This window comes from Salvelinus sp. IW2-2015, linkage group LG28 (genome assembly GCF_002910315.2).
Source record: "Salvelinus sp. IW2-2015 linkage group LG28, ASM291031v2, whole genome shotgun sequence".
Classification (NCBI taxonomy): Eukaryota; Metazoa; Chordata; class Actinopteri; order Salmoniformes; family Salmonidae; genus Salvelinus; species Salvelinus sp. IW2-2015.
The window spans coordinates 25,930,319-25,951,103 of record NC_036868.1 but is presented as its reverse complement, the minus strand read 5'-3'; the positions used below and the strand labels follow the sequence as shown (position 1 = coordinate 25,951,103).

Genomic DNA, 20,785 nt, shown 5'->3' with positions numbered 1-20,785 from the left:
CGCCTAGAGCGTTGGAGACAAGGAATAAAGGAGCAGATTTATGGCCGTGGTAGAATAGATTCTGGGCATAATGTGCAGACAGGGGTATGGTGGGGGCACGGGTACAGCGGAGGCAAGCCCAGGCACTGGGTGATGATAAGAGAGGTTGTATCTCTGGACATGCTGGTCTCAATGGGTGAGGTCACCGCATGTGTGGGAGGTGGGACGAAGGGGGTATCAGGGTACGGAGGAGTGGAACTACGGGGTCCATTGCAAACCAAAACAATGATAATTATGATAACTAGCCTGAACAACGTATACAAAGCATATTGATATTTGGCAGAGACATACAGTAAGGCATAAAGTGATTGCAGTCTGATTGGAGAGCTAGCTAAAACAACAGGTGAGATAACAGCAGCTAGTCAGCTAACACAGCAACAGCAGGTAAAATGGCGACGACTAGGCAGAGAGGGTCGGATTAACCTAACACAGAGCCTGAGTTAAACACCAGAGCCGACAGATTAAAACACAAGTAAACAGAATGAATACCGTAAATAATGGACAGTCCGGCAGGCATCAAGCTATGTAGCCAGGTGATCATAGTGTCCAGGGGGCAGCCGTAGATGGAGCAGGAAGTCGCCGCTAAGCTAGCACGCGGTGTTTAAAGTTAGTAGCCCGGGGGGTGAGTCTGCTCAGACGAAGGGGGTCTGCTCAGACGGAGGCCGGTTGAGGGTACAGCGGATGGGGTATTCGTCTGCCAGACCAGATGTGGACGTGTCGACAGAGAATCCAGGCCGGATGCGAGAGAGAGGTGTGAATTGTAGAAATTGTGTTTGCTAACTGATGCTAGCTTCGTAGCAGTGGCACTAGCTGTTGCTAGCTGCGTTAGCTGCAGGCTAGCTGTGAGGATCAAAGTAGTGGCTCAGGGATTACGGCAGGGATCCCGGCGGTTGTTGTCGAGAGGACAGTCCGATGCTGTTAAATTGGTGAGTAATATCCAGGCTAATAACAGGGCTGGTGTCTGTGCCGAAAGTAAAGCTGCTAGCATCGGTTAAAAATGGCTAAGTAGCTTGTAGCTGGTAGCTTGTAGCTGGTTAGCTACTGGGGTTCTTGAATGTGTTCCACAGTTCCAACGGTAAAAGCTGCTAGCATCGGTTAAAATGGCTAAGTAGCTTGTAGCTGGTAGCTTGTAGCTGAGCTTACTGGGGGTTCGTGGATGTGTTCCAAAGTAAAAAATGATAGCGATTCCGTACCACATGGGTGAGGTAGGTTACCGGAAGGTATAATCGAATTGAAAATCGAAAAGAGATAGAAAAATAATAATAAATATATACAAGAAGTACGAAAAATACAATGGCACGAGAGCACTAAAAAATACACGTCTACACTGCTACGCCATCTTGGATGTGGAATTGGAGACAAGTGGACGAGTGGGACGAGTTGCTAGGCGGGGGATAGAATGACGGTCAAATATAAAGTAAAAAAGAAAGTAAAAAAAAAAAAAAAATGTTAGTTGAATGACACTGATGGGCAACGTTGTTACATCTAATGCCTGTTTGCCTTAGGCTGATGCCGTGCATGTGTTTTTTACGTGTACACATGCATATACACACACTCACATTGAAACGCACAGGCCTTCTGTTATAATTTTTTGTTGTCCCTTGATGTCTTTTGTTTTGCATTCTTTTTCTCTTTTGTTCATTTGTTGGTTGTTGATGCATTGAGGCAAGTGGGCTTGGGGGTGGCACTTCGGGGTGTGGAATGGAATTATTTATATTCAAATTTTTTCTCGGGGGGGGTTCTTGGATGGTTGAGGGACAGCTCTCGGGGAACTGTGTGTGTGGTGTGGGGGGGGGGGTCTTGGAGAGCTGGTGGCCTGGCGATTGGGAGCTTGGTTGGGCCTGGTTGCTTCTTTGGGTCGCTCTGAATGGGAGTCTGTTAGATGACAATGTAATGTAAATAAAAGTTGAGCGGCTTCACTAAAAGTAAATAGTATGTTTTAATATTCAATAAAAAAAATATTAAAATAAAGACAGTCTCGCTCCTCCCCATGTGAGAAGATACTAAAACAAAGAATGCTTTTCAAATGTGCTAAATAAATCAAATGAAAAGTAGTGGAAAACAGCTATTTCCAAACCTTCATCCCATCCCCTTCCAGCCAGTGAACAGACAAAGAGGCTAGTTTTAAAACAGGTTTATTGATGTGTGTACAGTGATTGTCTGTGCACCCCAGGATTACAGAAAGGTGAGAAACAATCAGCGTTTAGCGTTTTGGTCGCTCCAGAGGAATGTGATAGCTGTGAGGTTATCAGTACCTTTACAAGTCAGAGGTCAGCTGTGATGTGGGGGTCAACCGGATAAAAGAATGGTTTAAGTAGAAGTTCCTCTTAACCACAGATCTATAGTAGGATCAGATTACACTCACCCAATTCTAACCTTAACCATTAGACGGAATGAAACCATTCTGACTCTGAATCAGTGGTTAGGGGCAACTTCTACCGACTCAATGGGAGAATAAATTACAGGATAAAAACAAAACAGATAAAAGGTTCAAAACAACAAAGTATATAAAAAACTAAATGAGCCAAACAATTTCATTTCACCTGCTATATCATAATACATTTTAGAATTGGCATGTCCAATAGCAGGATCTCCCATGGACTGGACAAGTGGGGATTTTGGCTGTCGTAATGGGGTAGGTAACAGAAATGTTTCAAAAAACCCTATACTGTGTTTGAACCTGACTAGTTCCACCCCAACACGAGGGACCTGGCAACTGTACCACTAACCGTATATGGAGGAGTGCGTCGTCAAACTGATCTCAGACCTGCTCTGAGCTAATCTGGCCTGAGGTACTGAAGATTTGGGGAATACTGAAAGGTACTGTCCAGCTAGCACATTGTGGTTCCTTGGAAGTGTTGGCGAACAAAGTTTCTTGGTTATACATTGGTTGTGGAAACGAAGCCATACATTTCCTGACTGGTAAAACTGAGAAAAAAAATGTAATTTTCTGAGAACAGAAGTGAACATTTTGCCTGTTATGGGAACATTTATCTTTAGGTTGCCTAGGAGGACCCGAGAACATTTTACTCTGGTTCCTTGAAAGTTTTCCTGGGTGGTTTTATTAACGCTCCGATTATTTGGAGGTTTTTAAATAACTTCACTGAACGTTTCAGTAAGACTTTTAATAACAATGCTAGCTTATTTTTGGGCAAACTTTTTTGGAACTTCAAGCACAGCTAGGACACATGGAAATGGGGGTCCGTAGGCTTAATCATGGAAACTTTTTGTTGTGACACAACATCAGTGAGATTCAAACCTATCATTTTCTGTTGTGTATCCATGGAATTAGTCCACTGCGCCACCAGGATGGAGCTAACATGCCATGTTTTTTACGCATACAAAGCTTTTCGTTTTAGTCTATTCAAACAGACCCCATTTTAAAAGGAAACAAGCACTCATTATGATCAGGTGTGGCCAATTAGTGGGCGCAAACCAACACACCTGAACACACTAACAAGATAGAGGATAAGAGTTTTGTTGATGCTGAAAAGAGAATGTAAATGTTTTAGCCTCACATGCTAAAAGTTTTTAGTTTTTTATGGAAAGTTCATTCTTGGAACAATTTGAGAACATGCCTTAATAGAATCATTAGGAAATGTTATGCTGAAGCACCACATTTCCCACAGAAGAACGTTGTTTCTTAACGTTCTCTGAACTATTTGAGAACATGCTCAATGTCAAAAAAGTTGTAGAATATTCCTAGAGCATTACCAAAATTGAAATTACATGTAAACATATTTGAACAATTGGGAAACAGTTTATTTTCTTGCCATTTCATTACTTTAACAAAGTTTTTTTTGTCAAGTTCCTTAAATGTGCTGAGAATGTTCCAAAGCCAAGCAACTATCCTGCACCATTCCCAGGAGGTTGCATGCAAAATAACAATAGGACAACCACGCGCTCAGAAACATATGGTTCACAGAACGTTATGTGCTAGCTGGGTGAGGCCTATTAAGAGGTAACAATGTTACAGAATGGTTCAGATAGAAATTGACTTTAGAGCTGACATGACTCAATATTCTCCATGAGAGAAAATCATGTTGGTTCTAAAAAAACATTCTTATCCGAATGTTCTGTAACGATGCAACTCCTTAAATGCGGCCATGAAATGAATGACCATCTAAAATCTATTACTACTAGCTTACTGTAGCTCAGTGTCCTGTGCTACCCTCGGGGCAAACTCTGGGTATTCTAAACCTGAGCTAATAGACAATTGGTTTGGTGAAAACACCGGTACTGAGGAAGAGAAGGTTGCTCTAACTGAACTGGGGACTTGGAAGACCGCCTGAAGTGGTTTTATATTTACCCATTGGTAACATTACCCATTATATGAAATACAGCATGGCACTGTGTAGAGGCCTAATGGCTGTAAACCTGAAGTAGTTAATGCATCTGGGGCATAGAAATGTAAAATAGAGACATTCTCAGTTCTACTCCAAACATTTCTATCTGAACGTTCTGTAATGTTGCACCCTCCAGAATAAGAAATATTGCTCTCTCTGGCCCCTGAGTAGAAGCTTGAGTAGGCGTGTATATATCTTATATGTAAAATAACATGTTTAAATTGTAGATTTGTGTTGGACTGCTCATTTTGCTGACATTTCTTTTCATTTGAGGCATTTAGGGCTGTATAATTAACATGCCACACTGTGCACCATTAAGCACAAATGCAAGGTTTGGCAATCGACAGTGCAAGACGTGAGTGTATGTTTATGTTACATGTGTGGGTGTAACGTGTTCATCTTCCTGTAACAATTGGACTTGTTACTATTTTCTACATAGTGAAGGCGTCAAAACTATGAAATAACACATATGGAATYATGTAGTAACCAAAAAAGTGTTAAACAAATCAACATATATTTTATATTTGAGATTCTTCAAAGTAGCCACCCTTTGCCTTGATGACAGCTTTGCACACGCTTGGCATTCTCTCAACCAGCTTCAAGAGGTAGTCACCTGGAATGCCAGAGTTACTTTTGCTGCAGGGGATAAGATCATTAGAGTTACCAGCCTCAGAAATTGYAGCCCAAATAAATACTTCCTAGATTTCAAGTAACAGACACATCTCAACATCAACTGTTCAGATGAGACTGTGTGAATCAGGCCTTCATGGTCAAATTGCTGCAAAGAAACCACTACTAAAGGACAACAATAAGAAGAAGAGACTTGCTTTGGCCAAGAAACATGAGCAATGAACATTAGACCGGTGGAAATTTGTCTTTTGGTCCAAATTTGAGATTTGCTGGATAAGAGCGTCTGCTAAATGACTTAAATGTAAAAAATGTAAAGGACACCAATAAGAAGAAGAGACCTGCTTKGGCAATGAAACACGAGCAATGGATATTAGACCGGTTGAAATTTGTCCTTCGGTTTGATGAGTCCAAATTTGAGATGTTTGGTTCCAACCAAACATCTCAACGCAGAGTAGGTGAACGGATGATCTCCATGTGTGGTTCCCACCGTGAAGCACGGAGGAGGTGGTGTGGGGGTGCTTTGCTGGTGACACTTAACCAGCATGGCTACCACAGCATTCTGCAGCAATACGCCATCCCACCTGGTTTGCGCTTTGTGGGACTATCATTTGTTTTTCAACAGGACAACGACCCAACACACCTCCAGGCTGTGTAAGGACTATTTGACCAAGAAGGAGAGTGATGGAGTGCTGCATCAGATGACCTGGCCTCCACAATCACCTGACCTCAACCCAATTGAGATGGTTTGGGATGAGTTGGACCGCAGAGTGAAGGAAAAGCAGCCAACAAGTGCTCAGCATGTGGGAACTCCTTCAAGACTGTTGGAAAAGCATTCCAGGTGAAGCTGGTTGAGACAATGCCAAGGGTGGGCAAAGCTATCATCAAGGCAAAGGGTGGCTACCTTGAAGAATCTATATATAATACATTTTGATTTGTTTAACACTTTTTTTGGTTACTACATGACTCCATATGTGTTATTTTATAGTTTTGATGTCTTCACTATTATTCTACTATGTAGAAAATAGTAAAATATTAAGAAAAACCCTTGAATGAGTAGATGTGTCCAAACTTTCGACTGGTACTGTATATCACAACGTTCAGATAAAAAAAATAGTAGTAGCATAATATAGAGCAATTCAATACAAGCACCTGGGCAGGCTAAGCTAGTATAGCCTGAGTATTTGGCTACATTCATTGTCTGGCCAATTGTTTATGGTCGTGTAACGTGTGTGACACAGTGTTGGCAATTTTCTCACTCTCCTCGTTTCATCGAACACACATAAGTCATACACTTACAGAAAACGCGTACATTGAGAAATCACATTTAACTAAATACTCAAGATAGAAAAATAGTTGTATCTTAACACTCAACATCTAAATGAAATCCCACCCCAAACACCCCCCATTTTAATAAAATAGTTATATTTTCATTGAAAAAAAAATGTCTTATGAGGTTACTTTATGTCACGCTTTCTGACCTTTCTGCTATGTCTCATGACACGGACCCTGTCTGTCTGTTTGTTTGGTCACAAACCTGAGGTGTGGTCAAACTGCATTATGTTCACCAATATCACTTAACCGCTTCTCAAAATATTACAATGTTCTGTTTTCCGGATAATTCATATTTGTCAAAGGGAATATTCACTCAAACACTGAAGTAACATTACATTATTGGTTCAAAATTGGGCTGAGAGGAATTTGTCAGGAAACCAGCAATCATGAACATTCAGTGACTTCAACACACCTCAGGTTTAGCCCTTGAGCTGCAGACAACATTCAGCCATGTCTGAAGAGAGACAGAATTGGAGACATGGATGACTAGCAAAAAAACTAGCTCATCTAAAAACTATGCTTCGCTATAGTGGTGTTCTTATTGCTTTTGAAGGGAGATTCTGTTACGGCCAAATCTTACCTTGAGAGAAATGTGCCTAATGCAAACTACAGCACAGATCCTAAAATGACATTAACACATTATTACACAAATGTTTGCGGTACACACACTTGTCTAACATCACCATGGATGTAGTGTAAATTGGATAAATATTTATATTAGTTATACACTATTATCTCAAGTTAGGATTGGGCCTTTGGTTTATTGACTGTTGGTTCCACTGTTGCGTAGTAGTTGTGGAATGCATCCGTGGGGGCATGGCTAGTCGATGGGGCCCTGGAAGATGAGGCGTGTCCAGCCCTGTGGGGTGCTGCTGAGAGGGGCAGAGCAGAAGGGACAGGTGGGCCGGAAGGCGTGGGTCCCATGGGGCAGCGGGGTATCCGCCCAGTACTTGGCTGTCCTCTCTGAACACACGTGGCCGCAGGGTACAAACGCGTACGTAGGCGCTCCAGCATCCACGTACACGGCGGGCTCACACCCCAGCCACAGGGGCACGTAGGGCCCCACGCTCCTGCATAGAGGGCACTCCCGGCGGACTGTGGAGATCCCTCCTTCCCCCTCTCCTCCTCCCGCCTCCCGGCGCTCGGGGCGCTGGCCCCAGTCGTGGCGGCCGTGCACGTGTCCGCAGGTGAGGTAAACCCAGGGCTGGCGCTCCTCCAGACTGGGGAGAAAAGGAAAACTACTAGGTTTTACGTTTTTCCTCAAACTCAAAGCACCATTTATTTTGTTGGTAGTAGTTGTATTGTAAAATAGTTTTTAAATAGACTACAAGGGATAAAAACGTAGTTGTAATCGAGGCATGTTTGTGTAGTTCTCAAGGTTGAATTTGCCCCGACCACTGTCCAAGTAGTTAGGGGCAACTCACGTATACTACCTCCTTGTGTTGTAGCTCCTTATGTGTCACTGTGTAGTAGCTACCCACCTGTGGCTGCGTGGCATGCTGGGGAATGCCAGGGTACTGAGGCCTACAGGACACTGTGGCCGGGCAGCGTTGAGCTCCTGTCGCAGTGCCTCCAGGTGGCGGAGGGTGGGAGCGTGGAGCAGGCCCTCTCCAGTACGCCACAGCAGAGTGGCTCCACACAGGTCCACCAGAGAACCATCCCGCAGGGCACTGCTCTCTCCCTCCGCCTACAGGCCAGGAGACACACACACAGGGAGGACATCAGACTACTACTGATACACACAAGTACATATGCACACAAAGAACAAAATCAGAGAAAATTATACGTTCACAAATACATACAGGTGTCTATTCCCTATATAGCACTACTTTTGACAAGGGCCCATAGGGAATAGGGTGCCCTGGTTGTGCCTCTTGTAGCCTACGGTACTGACCAGTTTGCCTCGGCTGGGTCCAGAGCGTGTCTCTCGGAGGGCGTAGACGTCCCCACAAACAGAAATCTCCCTCCACAGGCCCTGTCTGTTGTCCTCAGGGAAGCCCTCAGGGTGCATCACCAGCACCCCGTTGGTGGTCAAGCCATCCATGTGGCCGTCCGGGTTCTTCCACTTAGTGGCTTTCTCCTGGAAGAGGAGGAGGTGATGAAGAAGATGAATAAGAAAACCGAGAAAGAACCGAAGCTTGGTTACTCGCGTCTAGGATGGGTTGTGTTTAGTAGCCACCTAATGGGAGAAAACGTAGGTGGGTACTACCTGAACATGTCCTATAAGGACACACTGTTGTCTTCTGTTTGTGCCTAATGAAGTGTGACTTCTCCAACTCGTTTTCAACTGACGTCCATTTAGAGCTCTCTACCGAGCCCGTGCTACACACTCACCCCTAGAAAGATGTTTTTGGAGGAGTCAAAGCCAGCAGCGTAGATGCGTGCGGTGTAGGGGGGGTTGCGTTCACACACCACCCTGCAGGCGAAGCGGGAGATGGTGCTGGGGGCCACCGAGGGGTCCTCGCACTCCTTCCCCTCTCCTGATGTGTCCATCACGACAAAGTCTATTGGACACTCTGTGGAGCGCCCAATCTGCAGGGGAAACGAGCGAGAGACAAACATTACATGGGATCTGTCTTGTGTTCAGAACAGGGTTCGATGGGAAAGTAATTTTAAAGGTCCTTTGCTCAACTTAAAGTAATATTTATGTCAGGCCATGATTTTGGTTTTATTGATGGATGTGATTGTGATGATTTGAGCTTTTCTTTAGCTTGTTAATTAGGCCAGGACTTGAGGGATCCTGCTGTGCTTATTACTTGCCACGGTTGTATCATTGTTCACACAAAAATAGCAATAACATCTGGCTACATTTCATTTCAGACTGTGTGCAGTTACTCACGGTAAATGAACCACCTGTGATAACCCACTTAAGATACATTTCATAGTTCTACAACGCTCTCCGTGCTTTGAATGTATCCGGGGTCCTGTGCTAAACTGGCCACCAGACATCTATTTCAGAACTGATTGGATATTCATCCCGTTCCCCTGCTGTTGTGGAAGGTTGCTGGTGTGGTTCTTACTCATACAATACAGTAGGGGTTTGGTGTCGGATTGGCTGATTTTAATTATTATTTATTTCAGTGTGTCTCACACACACACACACACACACACACACACACACACACACACACACACCAAGCCCATATGTGGTGGAGAGTTTTCCCAGCATGTGAGCCAAAATAAAGCATCCGATACACAAACTCTGGAGGAGGGTGTATACACACAGCAAAAGCTTCCTAAAAGGGAAAAAGTGGTAGCAACACCTGGGTGTACAGTCGCTATCCTCTTTCTGTTCTTCCTGTTTTTGGAAGACAAAGAACTCAGTATTACCTAGATAAACAGGCAGGCATTATTTTCGTGTTTAGCCGAAAGAAAAAAAGCATTGCTGTGGTGTTTACCTGAAACATGTCAGTGTCGTTGTCGTGGCAGTACTCCACCACCACTGTCTGGTTGCGGGACAGAGTGAAGGAGATGCTGTGCTGCCCCCTGCTGTGGACTGCCTGCAATCACAACACCACCACAGGAGAGGAGAGTTTAGGGTAGACTACATCCTCATATTGCTGCGATATCCTCTCACACACACTCCATTACTGTAGGCCTACCATGAGGACAGCATTTCCCACTATAGGAAGACTACGGTAACATCACATTCTCACGCGCACACACACACACCTTGCTGTCGTGTGGTGTGTTGAGGATGTGAACAGTGCTGGGTTTGACTCCGTTGGCCTTGGTCCTCCGGTACAGAGCGAAGCGGCTCTTCCTCCTCCCCCGGTCTCCACTGGGCAGAGAGCCATTGTACCTAGAGAACGCAAACACATAACACATACAGAGATTCGACATTAAATAAATTACATGCTAAATGTTTTGTTACTAAACTAAGTAATATGATCATTCCTTTGGATCTATGTATTTATTWWWAAAWAWATATATATTTTTTTATGAGTGGCAGCCCACGGGTACAACAGGAATATACACTGTGGCCAGTTTATTTGCTACACCCATCTAGTACTTGGTCAAACCCCACCCCTTTGCCTCCAGAACAGCCTGAATTCTTCAGGGCATGGAAACCTTSCTCAATTGGTATCAAGGGMCCTAACACGYGCCAGGAAAACATTCCCACACCATTACACCACTGCCACCAGCCTGTACTGTTGACACCAGGCAGGTTGGGGCCATGGACTCATGCTGCTCACGCCAAATCCTGACTCATGCCATCAGCATGACGCAACAGGAACCGGGATTCGTCGGACCAGGCAATGTTTTTCCACTCCTCAATTGTCCAGAGTTGGTGATCATGTGCCCACTGGAGCCGCTTCTTTTTGTTTTTAGCTGATAGGAGTGGTCCTCTGCTGCAATAGCACATCTGTGACAAGGACTGATCAGTTGTACATTCCGAGATGACATTCTGCACAACACTGTTGTACTGTGCCGTTATTTGCCTGTTTTTGGCTTGCCATTCTCCTTCGACCTCTAATAAACAAACCGGTTTCGTCCACAGGACTGCCACTGACTGGATGTTTTGTTTATCGCACCATTCTCKGTAAGTCCTAGACACTGTCGTGCGTGAAAAGCCCAGGAGGCCGTTTCTGACATACTGGAACCACCGACGATCATACCATGCTCAAAGTCACTTAGGTCACTAATTTTGCCCATTCGTTCAATCGAACAGTAACTGAATTCCTCGATGCCGGTCTGCCTGCTTTAAATAACAAAATAAAGAAATAAATAAAGAATACGCCATGTAGCCTATTCACCTCATTTGATCATTGGAGATATCGCAAATCCCTACACCCGTCGGTGTTGGTTTCTGTGGGCCTACTTTGCTACAGAATGAAACAGGCCAGCATTTATAAATGGATATCACCTCCACCACTCATTCCTCACAGACAACTAATGTACAACTACCCGCTCATAGATACGGATAAGTACCACTTGAGCCCGATTCACTGACAGGCCACTTGAAACCTCAGAATAGCGTGCTTACTGGGCGAACCCTCTTTACACTGAAACACCAATTAAACTGTATTCAGCAAATGCCTGAATAACAATGGTTGAATGAATATGGTGCTCTGAATACTTGTAGGTTCAACTCCTTCTTAACCTCTCCTCTGGGCACTTTTCTCTCTCTGTGTGTGTGTGTGTGTGTGTGTGTGTGTGTGTGTGTGTGTGTGTGTCAGCACCAAAAGAGACACGGAAGAGAAAAAGAGAAAGAATGAGCAAGCGTTAGCCTAAGTGGAACTGTGTGGTCATCTCAGCTGATTGTTCAAACCTAAACTCTTTCTTGTCTCGTCTCTAGCTTTCTGGGCAACTGAGTAGAGCTGCACTGCACTGTCACGCTAAGAGTTCACGATGAGGCCTGCTTTCAGCTAATCAGCTGGGCATGGTACCTATTAAACACTATTCAGATGATGCCCAGTGGACACAGAGCCCTTTGAGGGGACATCAACCCTGCTTTCAAATCAAATTATTCCTCTCCTCTCTCTAGCCCTTCCTCCCAGCCCTCCCCCTCTCCTCTTCTAACAAAGCTATGCCTCTCTATGCCAAGCTGCAGCTGCTCTTCCTGGACGATCAGCATCATTCCACAGTTCTAAACCAGACCTAAGCCAAGATCTTTCCCTTTCACAATGTTAGACCAGACAAGCCAAGATATTTCCCTTTCCACAGTGTTGGAACAGAGTGCAGTAGTGAGGCCCGGTCATGAGATCTAAGGAGAGGAGATCTGAAGGGAACCCACTGCTACCTGTACAATGACCCTGTGTCACATCAGGACAGAGCTGAACAGGCAGGGGGGGGGGGGGGGTAAGGTGAAAGAGGGCATAGAGGAGAGGTAGACCAGAAAGAAAGAGACAGGGCAGGGAGAGAGGGCAGAGAAATACAGAGAGAGAGGGCAGAGAGAAAGGGTGTAAAAATGAGGGAGAGAGAGCAGGAGTAGAGCAGGGCAGAGGTCAGGAAGAGAGGGATACAGAAAGAGATGAGGGACGAGATGCAATGTGATGCAGGAAGCAGATGGACCAGAACTGGCCAGGATAAACACAGTAGGGTTTGGCGATATTACAATAGTATTGTCTTCAACAATGCCTGACAGCCATGGTCGATGGTGACGACATCGTGTGTGACAGGCGATGGTTTGCCTATTTGAACTTGACTGGCGCTGCGCAGTAAAGAATGGAGTTGGCCAGTGGACGGCAGGGTAGTACACGTGTGACATTCCGAGTAATCTGCCTATTTCTTCCATTTGCTATAGCCTATGTTATTAGGCCTACAGAACGCAAGAGAGGAATGTAGACTAGAGAATTCCACACAAAGCAGCGCAAAATGTCCAGTCAGAAAACATTGTTTCTCTCTTGCTCTCTCACTCTGTCAGATGCATGTATATATACACTGCTCAAAAAAATAAAGGGAACACTAAATAACACATCCTAGATCTGAATGAATGAAATATTCTTATTAAATACTTTTTTCTTTACATAGTTGAATGTGCTGACAACAAATCACACAAAAATTATCAATGGAATCAAATTTATCAACTCATGGAGGTCTGGATTTGGAGTCACACTCAAAATTAAAGTGGAAAACACTACAGGCTGATCCAACTTTGATGTAATGTCCTTAAAACAAGTCAAAATGAGGCTCAGTAGTGTGTGTGGCCTCCACGTGCCTGTATGACCTCCCTACAACGCCTGGGCATGCTCTGATGAGGGTGGCGGATGGCTCCTGAGGGATCTCCTCCCAGACCTGGACTAAAGCATCCGCCAACTCCTGGACAGTCTGTGGTGCAACGTGGCGTTGGTGGATGGAGCGAGACATGATGTCCCAGATGTGCTCAATTGGATTCAGGTCTGGGGAACGGGCGGGCCAGTCCATAGCATCAATGCCTTCCTCTTGCAGGAACTGCTGACACACTCCAGCCACATGAGGTCTAGCATTGTCTTGCATTAGGAGGAACCCAGGGCCAACGCACCAGCATATGGTCTCACAAGGGGTCTGAGGATCTCATCTCGGTACCTAATGGCAGTCAGGCTACCTCTGGCGAGCACATGGAGGGCTGTGCGGCCCAAAGAAATGCCACCCACACCATGACTGACCCACCGCAATCGGTCATGCTGGAGGATATTGCAGGCAGCAGAACATTCTCACGGCGTCTCCAGACTCTGTCACATGTGCTCATGTGCTCAGTGTGAACCTGCTTTCATCTGTGAAGAGCACAGGGCGCAGTGGCGAATTTGCCAATCTTGGTGTTCTCTGTGGCAAATGCCAACGTCCTGCACGGTGTTTGGGCTGTAAGCACAACCCCACCTGTGGACGTCGGTCGCCCCTCATACCACCCTCATGGGAGTCTGTTTCTGACCGTTTGAGCAGACACATGCACATTTGTGGCTGCTGGAGGTCATTTTGCAGGGCTCTGGCAGTGCTCCACCTGCTCCTCCTTGCACAAAGGCAGAGGTAGCGGTCCTGCTGCTGGGTTGTTGCCTCCTACGGCCTCTCCACGTCTCCTGATGTACTGGCCTGTCTCCTGGTAGCGCCTCCATGCTCTGGACACTACGCTGACAGACACAGCAAACCTTCTTGCCACAGCTCGCATTGATGTGCCATCCTGGATGAGCTGCACTACCTGAGCCACTTTGTGTGGGTTGTAGACTCCGTCTCATGCTACCACTAGAGTGAAAGCACCGCCAGCATTCAAAAGTGACCAAAACATCAGCCAGGAAGCATAGGAACTGAGAAGTGGTCTGTGGTCACCACCTGCAGAACATCCTTTATGGGGTGTCTTGCTAATTGCCTATAAAATTTCCACCTTTTGTCTATTCCATTTGCACAACAGCATGTGAAATTTATTGTCAATCAGTGTTGCTTCCTAAGTGGACAGTTTGATTTCACAGAAGTGTGATTGACTTGGAGTTACATTGTGTTGCTTAAGTGTTCCCTTTATTTTTTTGAGCAGTGTATAATTATATATATATATATATAACAGACATTTCTTAACTATACTGATCAAAAATATAAATGCAACAATTTCAAAGATTTTACTGAGTTACAGTACATAGAAGGAAATCAGTCAATTGAAATAAATTCATTCGGCCCTAATCAGGTTTAATCAGCTTGTTGATATGCCACACCTGTCAAGATTATCTTGGTAAAGGAGAAATGCTCACTAACAGGGATGTAAACAAATTTGTGCACAAATTTGAGAGAAATAAGCATTTTTTTTTGTGAGTATAGAACATTTCTGGTATCTTTTATTTCAGCTCATGAAACATGGGACCAACAGCTGATATGTTGTGTTTATATTTTTGTTCAGTATTTGTTTGTCTAGCGGTTTCAAAAAACGTAGGCCATATTCCCTTGTCTCTCCATTCGATATGGAATATGACTTTGGGCTTTCATCGTTTTATGCATGCATGGTTTCTCTGCTGATCAAACAATATATTATTCTAACGGAGTTCCACCTCAAAAAGTTTTTGAATAGCCTACAAACGTATGGTAGCCAGGGCACTAATAATGAGAGAGAACAAACATTATCAATAGCCTGTAGAAAAATTGAATGACAAGTTTAAGCTTATTAAGAAAGAAGTGATCCATGCGGGGTGGAAAAATCCCTCCATGCGAGGTCAAAAACCTGTCCTCCTACTAGGCCTATCATAAAAGCTTTAAGGCAAGTTAAAGTTACAAACAGTAGCTTTTYCCCCTAATATTCTAATAGCCTAAGAAGGTGTTGTCCTAAAGTCTCCTCTTGCAAAAAGAACAACTACAAATGTTGGAGTCTATAAGCCTAGGCATAGGCTATTCTCAATCACAGCTTTATTAGAGATGGAACGAGGATGAGGCAACGTAATTATTATCCAGTTCTGAAGACTGTAGACTTGCTTATCCAGCCCATGAGTTATAACCTAATTCACTACGGTATGACAACTCGTTCCTTATTAGTTGACAGTCACTTTGCTGCATCATGTGCGCGAGACACACCTGTTCCATGCTGAATCTCCACCAGAAAGGAATGTTATAAAAAGTTTGCCTGCACTTAGCCTCTGCCCTGGCTTTCAGCAACATTATCTTTCATCATGATTCATCCAGTTGTAGCCCGCGATTTGGCGCTATTAAAATAAGGGCCGATAGGGAGCGATACCATCAAAAATCACAATGTTTTATGAGTACATAATCACAATAGGAAAAAGGTTGACATCGCCCAACAGCTGTACGCAGTATGAAATATTCACTTCCTCTGCCCCCTGACACCAGCCTTATTTTTGTGGAGGGCAGAAGTGCCATTAAGGACTGCTTCTCTCAGAGAGTCAGCAAACAGCACTGGGGGAGGAGTAAGACAGAGAAAGATAGAAAGTAGAGAAGGAGAAGTGGGCGCGAGAGAGAAGGGCAGGGGTGAGCTGCAGAGCCGGGCTGGGCCCTGGCTAGCACACAGAACCAGAGAGCCCACTCAGCCTAGTTTAACTAAGATAATGAATGACAGATAGCACAGGGACTCACTGCAGAACAATCACCACATCACATGCCCTGCACTGAGATACCGGCCGACCGAGCCTGCAGAACATTTGATGGTTAAGTTGGATCTGGCAAATCATGCCATCGCAGCATAAAAGGGAAAGGGGGATACCTAGTCAGTTGTACAACTGAATGCATTCAACTGAAATGGGTCTTCCGCATTTAACCCAACCCTTCTAAATCAGAGAGGTGCATGAGGCCGCCTTAATCGACATCCGCGTCATCGGCGCCCGGGGAACAGTGGGTTAACTGCCTTGCTCAGGGGCAGAACGAAAAGATTTTTACCTCGTCAGCTCTGGGATTCGATCCAGCAACCTTTCGGTTACCAGACCAACGCTAACATAGGCTAGTTATAGTCAAAACATACACGTCTGATAGCGACGAGGAGAGGGTTCTCTCAAGATCTCCTCAATGTTATACTGCAGTTGGAGAACTGGGAAGAACATTCAGCATTTCCTAGAACATCATTAGGTCTGTGTGTGAACAAAATGTAATGTAATGACTAAATCATTACAGTATAATTACAAAGGAAAGAGGGAGATACTAAAAGCATTTCTGCAGAGGACTGCGTGCTTTGTAGTGTCACGCATGGCTGTTTTGTCTCTGCCACTGTATGTCCTTTAGCTACAGGGGGCAGAATGCGGCTAATCAGTATTCAAGTGCAGCCCGACTCTATGCCCATGATGGTCAGCAGCATATGGACAGCACAGCCACGAGGGCTAGGTGGAGATTTGACCATACTGCTAACACATTACTATTACTACACTTGAGGTGTCAGTCAGAATTCCACTCTTCTTGCATATTTTTTTGCATGTTATTGAGACAGTACTGAAACAAGAGGGGGAGACAGTCAAGTGTGAAAATGGAGGATGCAGGGATTGGACCCCGGTCTCTGGTAGGGAGAAGCATAATGTGTTTAGAGCCGGGAGTGTTAACACAAGACTGTGGATAAACCATTAGCCCCTACCCTTATGTATTGTTGCTTGTGTAGGTCTGAGAGCATTGGAGGTACATGCAACATGCCAAGAAAATCCAGACAAGAGGTGGGCTAGCTATAATAACTATATTGCTCATATCTATCCAATATTTTCATATCTGTGCCCAAGTCAGGGCTAGGGGTTGATTTGGGATTGGTCAGTAGTCTAGTTCAAGAGGGGTGGAGAGAGGAAGAGTGGTGTCATGGAGTCACTGCATCACAGGCCTGTATACAGGATGCTCTTGAAGCACAACGGAAGTTTGAGAATGAGAGAGTGCATGGGAAAGTAGTTGAGCCAAAGATCCTCAGGACTATAGACTGGGGCAGAGGTGGAAATGCTGAATGTCTGTCTCTCTTATGCACATCCTGTCTGGTATGTGTGGGGAAAATATGTTAGCCAACATGCAGGCACCATTTGTGAATGCTCCAATAGGCCTGCGTGTGGTTGTTGATTAATTCCCTAAGTGAACCACAAAAGTAGGCTAAGAATACACACATCAATTGTGGTGGGATATGCTAGGCTGTGTTTTACCGGTTGGTTTGGTTTCATTTAGTGTCCCACTTTCTGCGATCATCACAGCTCCAGAATAGTATGACATCATAGGTATTTTCAGCCTGAGCAATCGAGTGCTGATTTTACACCGACTCAGATCTTTATTGAAGAAAAAAGCCTACATCCTCCTTACTGATTTCAGTGTGGGTTTATGATGATGTGGCAGACTACTTATTATAACAATTATATTCGGGCGCTGTTACAAAGTAAGTGTATCAAATCAGTCCCCAGTGTTACAAAGTTACTGTAGCGTTACTATACTTGCGCTCGTTCTCGAGCAACTTCACAATAAATTTGTTGCGAAATATAAATAAGCTTACATTTTCTGTATAGCAATAAAGGATAACGTTTGTCTGTGTAGAACAAAACCAACCCGAACTCAATCGACTCACACGTCATCCTTTCAATTTTTTTCGTAGTAGGCGATCATAATAGTAGTAGCTGAATCGCGCTACCAAGACTATTAGCTCAGTTTCGATCCAGTGAGGTCAACTACTATTTATCCGCCTAGCCTACTGTTACTCACCCCAATATGACCAACTCGCCGTATTTCACCGGGTCTTTAACGGGCACATCATCTTCGTCCTGGTTCGGCGAATTCATCAGACTGGCGCGAGCTTGGTCTTGTAAACGTTCGAGAGCGATAGTAGTGAAATAAAATCACAAATACACCCTTCAAACTACGTGGAAGTTTCTTGATTTTAATTCTATCCAAGTTTGATTAGAGGCAAGAGTTTCTTGAGAATTCTTGTTCTTCGTTTTATTGTTTTGATTCCGTGAGCGAGCATCTTTTGAAAATAATGTAGAAAAGCTACTAATTTAAGGCCCGCGCGACACAAAACTGTTCTGTAGCCGAGTGTACAAAAACAGCTCGCGGGCAGAGGGAGTCGACTGACTCATCTTTTGTAGGGGAGGACAATAAAACAAAAAACCCCAAAAGGAATAATACAGTCCCTATAAGATCACAATCAATTTTTTTTCGTACGTATTGTTTTGAATCAGAAATACTGTGTCGGGATAATACTGAAATATCATTTTGTTCTTCCTGAAAATTCAATTCAGTGACCAAAAATCTCCCTTTGAAAACCTTTCAGATTGTCGAGGTCTTGATGAGAAGCTTGCAAGTAGTGACTATTATGTAAAATAAAAAAGCGGTTTCAAATTCTGGAGGAAATACACTCCCTTTGTAGTCCAGGCTCAGCATATTATATTTCACATTCTTGATTTACATTTTTTTGTAATTTTATAGAAGAGCTTGAAGAATTGTGCAATGTCTCTCTGGTGGCAGTCATTATAACGTGCCTACTACTTCTCTTGTTGACTGTTTAGATTTCATTTGGAAGTGGGTCAGACAGCCATTCTTTTATTTCAAAAAAGCCAATCCCAGCATATCGGTACACTCAGTCTCATTCCCATTGACATAGGTTGGGAAACAGGGATATTGGACATGTAATAGATTTTGAATTCAATAAAAAAAATTCAGTTACCCATTTTGTGGGTCAGTTCACCTGTGTGAAAACCTGTTCGCATTCAAAGTAAAAGGCCCCCATTGAAACTGATACAAACAGTGGAATAATGCCATATTTGGACTAGATCATGCTAAACAAGGTTGAAATGTTGTTATATAACTAAGAAATAAATATGACAATGAATTAATTTGATAATAAACAGTATATAAAATGTGAATTTATTAGACTGTATGTTTGCATTGAGGCATATACAGTGCATTCGGAAAGTATTCAGACCACTTGACTTTTTCCACATTTTGTTACGTTACAGCTAAAATTGACAAAATTATTTTCCCCCTCATCAATCTACACACAATACCTCATAATGACAAAGCAAAAACTGTTTTTTAGGAATGTTAGCAAATGTATATATAAAAAAATGGAAATATAACATTAACATAAGTATTCAGACCTTTTCCTTAGTACTTTGTTGAAGCACCTTTGGCAGTGATTACAGGCTTGAGTCTTCTTGGGTATGGCGCTACACGTTTGGCACACTTATATATAGGGAGATTCTCCCATTCTTCTCTGCAGATCCTCTCAAGCTCTGTCAGGTTGGATGGGGAGCGTTGATGCACAGCTATTTTCAGGTCTCTCCAGAGATGTTCGATCAGGTTCAAGTCCGGGCTCTAGCTGGGCCATTCAAGGACATTCAGAGACTTGTCCCGAAGCCACTCCTGCGTTGTCTTGGCTGTGTGCTTAGGGTCATTGTTCTGTTGGAAGGTGAACCTTCACCCAAGTCTGAGGTCCTGAGCGCTCTGTAGCAGGTTTTCATCAAGGATCTTTCTGTACTTTGCTCCGTTCATCTTTCCCTCGATCCAGTCTAGTCTCCCAGTCCCTGCCGCTGTAAAACATCCCCACACCATGATGCTGCCATCACCATGCTTCACCGTAGGGATGGTGCCAGGTTTCCTCCAGACGTGACGCTTGGCATTCAGGCCAAAGAGTTCAATCTTGGTTTCATCAGACCAGAGAATCTTGATTCTCATGTCTGAGAGTCTTTAGGTGCCTTTTGGCAAACTCCAAGCGGGTTGTAATGTGCCTTTTACTGAGGAGTGGATTCTGTCTGGCTACTCTACCATAAAGGCCTGATTGGTGGAGTGCTGAAGAGATGACTGTCCTTCTGGAAGTTTCTCCCATCTCCACAGAGGAACTCTGGAGCTCTGCCAGAGTGACCATAGGGTCCTGGTCACCTCCCTGACCAAGGCCCTTCTTCCCATTGCTAAGGTTGGCTTGGCGGCCAGTTCTAGGTAGAGTCTTGGTGGTTCCAAACTAATTTAATTTCAGAATGATGGAGGCCACTGTGTTCTTGGTGACTTTCAATGCTGCAGAAATGTTTTGATACCCTTCCCCAGATCTGTGTCTTGATACAATCCTGTCTCAGAGCTCTATGGCCAATTCCTTCGACCTCATGGCTTGGTTTTTGCTCTGACATGCACCGTCAACTGTGGTACCTTATATAGACAGGTGTGTGCCTTTCCAAATAATTTCCAATCAATTGAATTTACCACAGGTGGACTCCAATCAAGTTGTAGAAACATCTCAAGGATGATTAATGGAAACAGGATGCACCCGAGTTCAATTTCGAGTCTTATAGCAAAGGGTCTGAATACTTGTGTTTTTCTGTTAGTTTTTTTCTTCTAAAAACCTGTTTTCACATTGTCATTATGGGGTATAGTGTGTAGATTRATGAAAAAAAGTGTTATCCAATGTAACAAAATGTGGAAAAAGTCAAGGGGTCTGAGTACTTTCTGCATGCACTGTATATACAGTACCAGTCAAAAGTTTGTATGCACCTACTCATTCAAGTTTTTCTTTATTTTTACTATTTTCTACATTGTAGAAAAGCAGTGAAGACATCAAAACTATGAAATAACACATATGGAATCATTGGTAAACAAAA

At 44.0% G+C, this 20,785-nt stretch overlaps 1 protein-coding gene across 2 annotated transcripts; it reads right to left on the bottom strand.

Moving 5' to 3' along the window:
- Positions 1–2,158: 2,158 nt before the first annotated feature.
- LOC111954586 (E3 ubiquitin-protein ligase pellino homolog 2) lies at positions 2,159–18,278 on the bottom strand. Of its 2 annotated transcripts, none has more exons than XM_023974433.3 (7): positions 17,901–18,278; positions 10,020–10,149; positions 9,746–9,847; positions 8,682–8,879; positions 8,242–8,427; positions 7,829–8,034; positions 2,159–7,585 (listed from the first exon to the last, which is right to left on the bottom strand). In XM_023974433.3, the coding sequence occupies exons 1-7, from the start codon at positions 17,975–17,977 to the stop codon at positions 7,168–7,170; spliced, it is 1,317 nt and encodes a 438-aa protein (XP_023830201.1). In that variant the 5' UTR covers positions 17,978–18,278; the 3' UTR covers positions 2,159–7,167. The 2 variants fall into 2 exon arrangements, with proteins under 2 accessions (XP_023830201.1, XP_023830202.1); XM_023974434.3 differs by having other exon boundaries at positions 2,159–7,567; positions 17,901–18,276.
- Between the last annotated feature and the right edge of the window lie 2,507 nt (positions 18,279–20,785).